This window comes from Montipora capricornis, chromosome 12 (assembly GCF_036669925.1).
Source record: "Montipora capricornis isolate CH-2021 chromosome 12, ASM3666992v2, whole genome shotgun sequence".
Lineage (NCBI taxonomy): Eukaryota > Metazoa > Cnidaria > Anthozoa > Scleractinia > Acroporidae > Montipora > Montipora capricornis.
Window position 1 is genome coordinate 4,587,168 of NC_090894.1, and position 2,500 is coordinate 4,589,667.

At 38.8% G+C, this 2,500-nt stretch overlaps 1 protein-coding gene across 5 annotated transcripts in view; it reads left to right on the top strand.

Moving 5' to 3' along the window:
• LOC138026919 (thyroglobulin-like) overlaps positions 1–2,500 on the top strand; it is a 40,617-nt gene that overhangs the window by 18,365 nt on the left and 19,752 nt on the right. For all 5 annotated transcript variants that reach the window (XM_068874379.1, XM_068874381.1, XM_068874382.1 and 2 more), the window contains 3 exons: positions 426–593; positions 1,585–1,740; positions 2,409–2,500. The exon at positions 2,409–2,500 is cut by the window's right edge and continues 112 nt beyond it. In XM_068874379.1, the coding sequence (XP_068730480.1) occupies positions 426–593; positions 1,585–1,740; positions 2,409–2,500 (416 nt within the window). The remainder of the gene's footprint in view (positions 1–425; positions 594–1,584; positions 1,741–2,408) is intronic.

Below are 2,500 nucleotides of genomic sequence, written 5' to 3' on the forward strand. Positions count from 1 at the left end.
ACAGTCATTTAGTACATTTCTCATACATTTCTGTATGCTTTGTAAGGAGTCAGTTTGCTGTTGTGTGAGAACTGATCTAAAAAATCACAAACAGGGCCCCTTACCCTTTTTTAGCTTGCTGATGATGACTTCTCTTCTAGGAAAATTAATCTTACTTACCAGGCATGTACATCCAAGTATGTACACTACAATCTAGGTCATTATTAAAGTCCCTTGGACACTGGTGGAACAAGATCAGAAATTAAGGAACTCCTCATTTAATATATCTCTTTCGTTAATATTGTATCTTATAATTCAATTGATGCCTTTATTACCCTACCCCTCAAATTATTATTTGAATATGAGTTAGTATAATATGCTCTTTGATGATGGGTCCTATGAGTAAGCTTTGTCATAATCTTGTCTGAATGTACTTAAATGTCCAGCTCGATCAGTGTCCTCCAAGCTGAAAGATGGCTTCTGTCCGATCAGCAAGGAGCCCATGGTATCATGTCCAAGTGGAAACTGTAGTGACGACGCAAATTGCACAGGAATGCAGAAGTGTTGTGATGTTCAAGGATGTGGCAAAATCTGCCAGGAACCATCTTTCACGAGTATGTCTTTATACTTTTTCTGGTTCAAGTTTTTCATTTTTTCAAGTGATTGTTTGTTTGTCAAACCATGTTTCTTTCGTTAATTACCTTTGGTTCTTTTGAACCAATTGTCTGAAGAGATTTAATTTTCTGCCGGATTAGCTTTTGCATGTTTGCAAAGCTTTAAGTCTTTATTATCATTGTTGTTGTTGTTATTGGGGGATGGGGTGGGACGAAGAAGGTCCTTTTAGATGGTTTTCACAGTGATGTCATCAAATTCTAAAATCAGAACTGAGGGGAATTTTGAATTTTATCTTTCGGAGGTTGAAGATGACCTAGAAATAAATCTTTTTTCGAGTTTGGAGTTCCATGACGTCTTTCATTTCGAAAATACAGCATTTTGAATATCGGAATTGTTACCTTGCTTGACACCACAGGGTCGGCCAGGGGGAAGGGGGGGGGGGGGGGGGTAAGTGGGTTACCATTTATACCCGAAAAAAATTTGCCAAAATACCCAAAATTCATCCAAATATACCCAAAATAAATGAAAGCATTGTATACTGTATACCTGAAATTCAAAGAAAGTGATATACCGAATACCCATATTTAAGCTGCAATATACCGTATACCCGATGTAAAAAGTCCAAATATATACTGTATACCCAAAATCCTCATTCTCAGTGTTTGTAGCATGCATTACTAAGGCTATAATCTTGGTTAAAATTATGATTTAATTGCATCACTAGCGACTTATTTGGCCAAATGTTAATAGAACAAAATAAAATAATGTATAATTGAAGTGCATGTGTTAGAAAAATTTGCATGACTTATGCGAACCATCCAATTTCCAGGGCAAACTGTTGTCTGAATTACACGTTCATTTTCGTGGAAACTGATTAGTGGCCTGATCTTATTGTGGAGGTTCAAATTTCACGTTTGCTTGTTCTCTAGTGGTTGGCTTCCATTATTAAGTTTATATACAGTAATTAACGAGTGTGTCTGTGCATTTCAGCCTGTCCATATGGCAAACCTTTCTTACTATGCCTACACATGTGTCAGTTCGCCAGTTGCCCGGCTTACCCATCAGCCACCTGCTTCTCTGATCCATGTAACATGTGCAAGGTTGAATTCCGAGATGAGCAGGGAAATGTTGTCAACTGCACTCAAGGTACATAGCTTGATATTGTATTATTTTAAAGTCGAATTTTTAAAAGCGATCTCTTCGAAATTTCCAAGGAAGAAGGGTGCTGAGGGGAGCTCTTTGCTAACAAGGAAAAGTGTGTGGACTCATTCATGTCCCATTGGGGTTGCCGGGCTGGCGTAGTGGTGAGAGTATTCGCCTCACACCAATCTGGGCTGAGTTTGTTGGTTCTCTACTCTGCTCTGAGAGTCTTTTCTCCAGGTACTCTGATTTTCCTCTTTCCTCAAAAACCGACATTTGATTTGTGCGTTTATTTGTTGATTTCAGTTTACAGTGTCCCAAATTAGTGCTCCGGCACTAGAAGACTAAACACTTCAATATAAAAGTTCCTTTCCTTTTTTTCCTTATTTGACAAGATTGAAAAGTCGTACGTACCTTCTTGTAAGTTATTTGATGACTCTTGGGTGATTTCTCGGCTAGGATTTTAACTGGTCTGCGCAGACGTTTCTTTTGGGTTCCTCAGCAAGAAAAGTCTGAGGATCGGGTTTTGTTTTCAATGTTGTGGGAGCACTTGCCAAGCAGTCCATGGTTTAATATTGGGTTTGCTGTTGCCTGCCTTTGAGTTATTTCTATTGTTGTTCTTCCTGTAGACAACAGTACTGGCCAATTAATCGAGTTTAGTTAATTTATATCAGGTCTTACTCCATGCCAAGCCCGTCAAAAGATGTCCACTGGTCTTCTGGGTGAGTTTGTTCCCAAGTGCAGAAGTGACGGCAGTTATGATCCA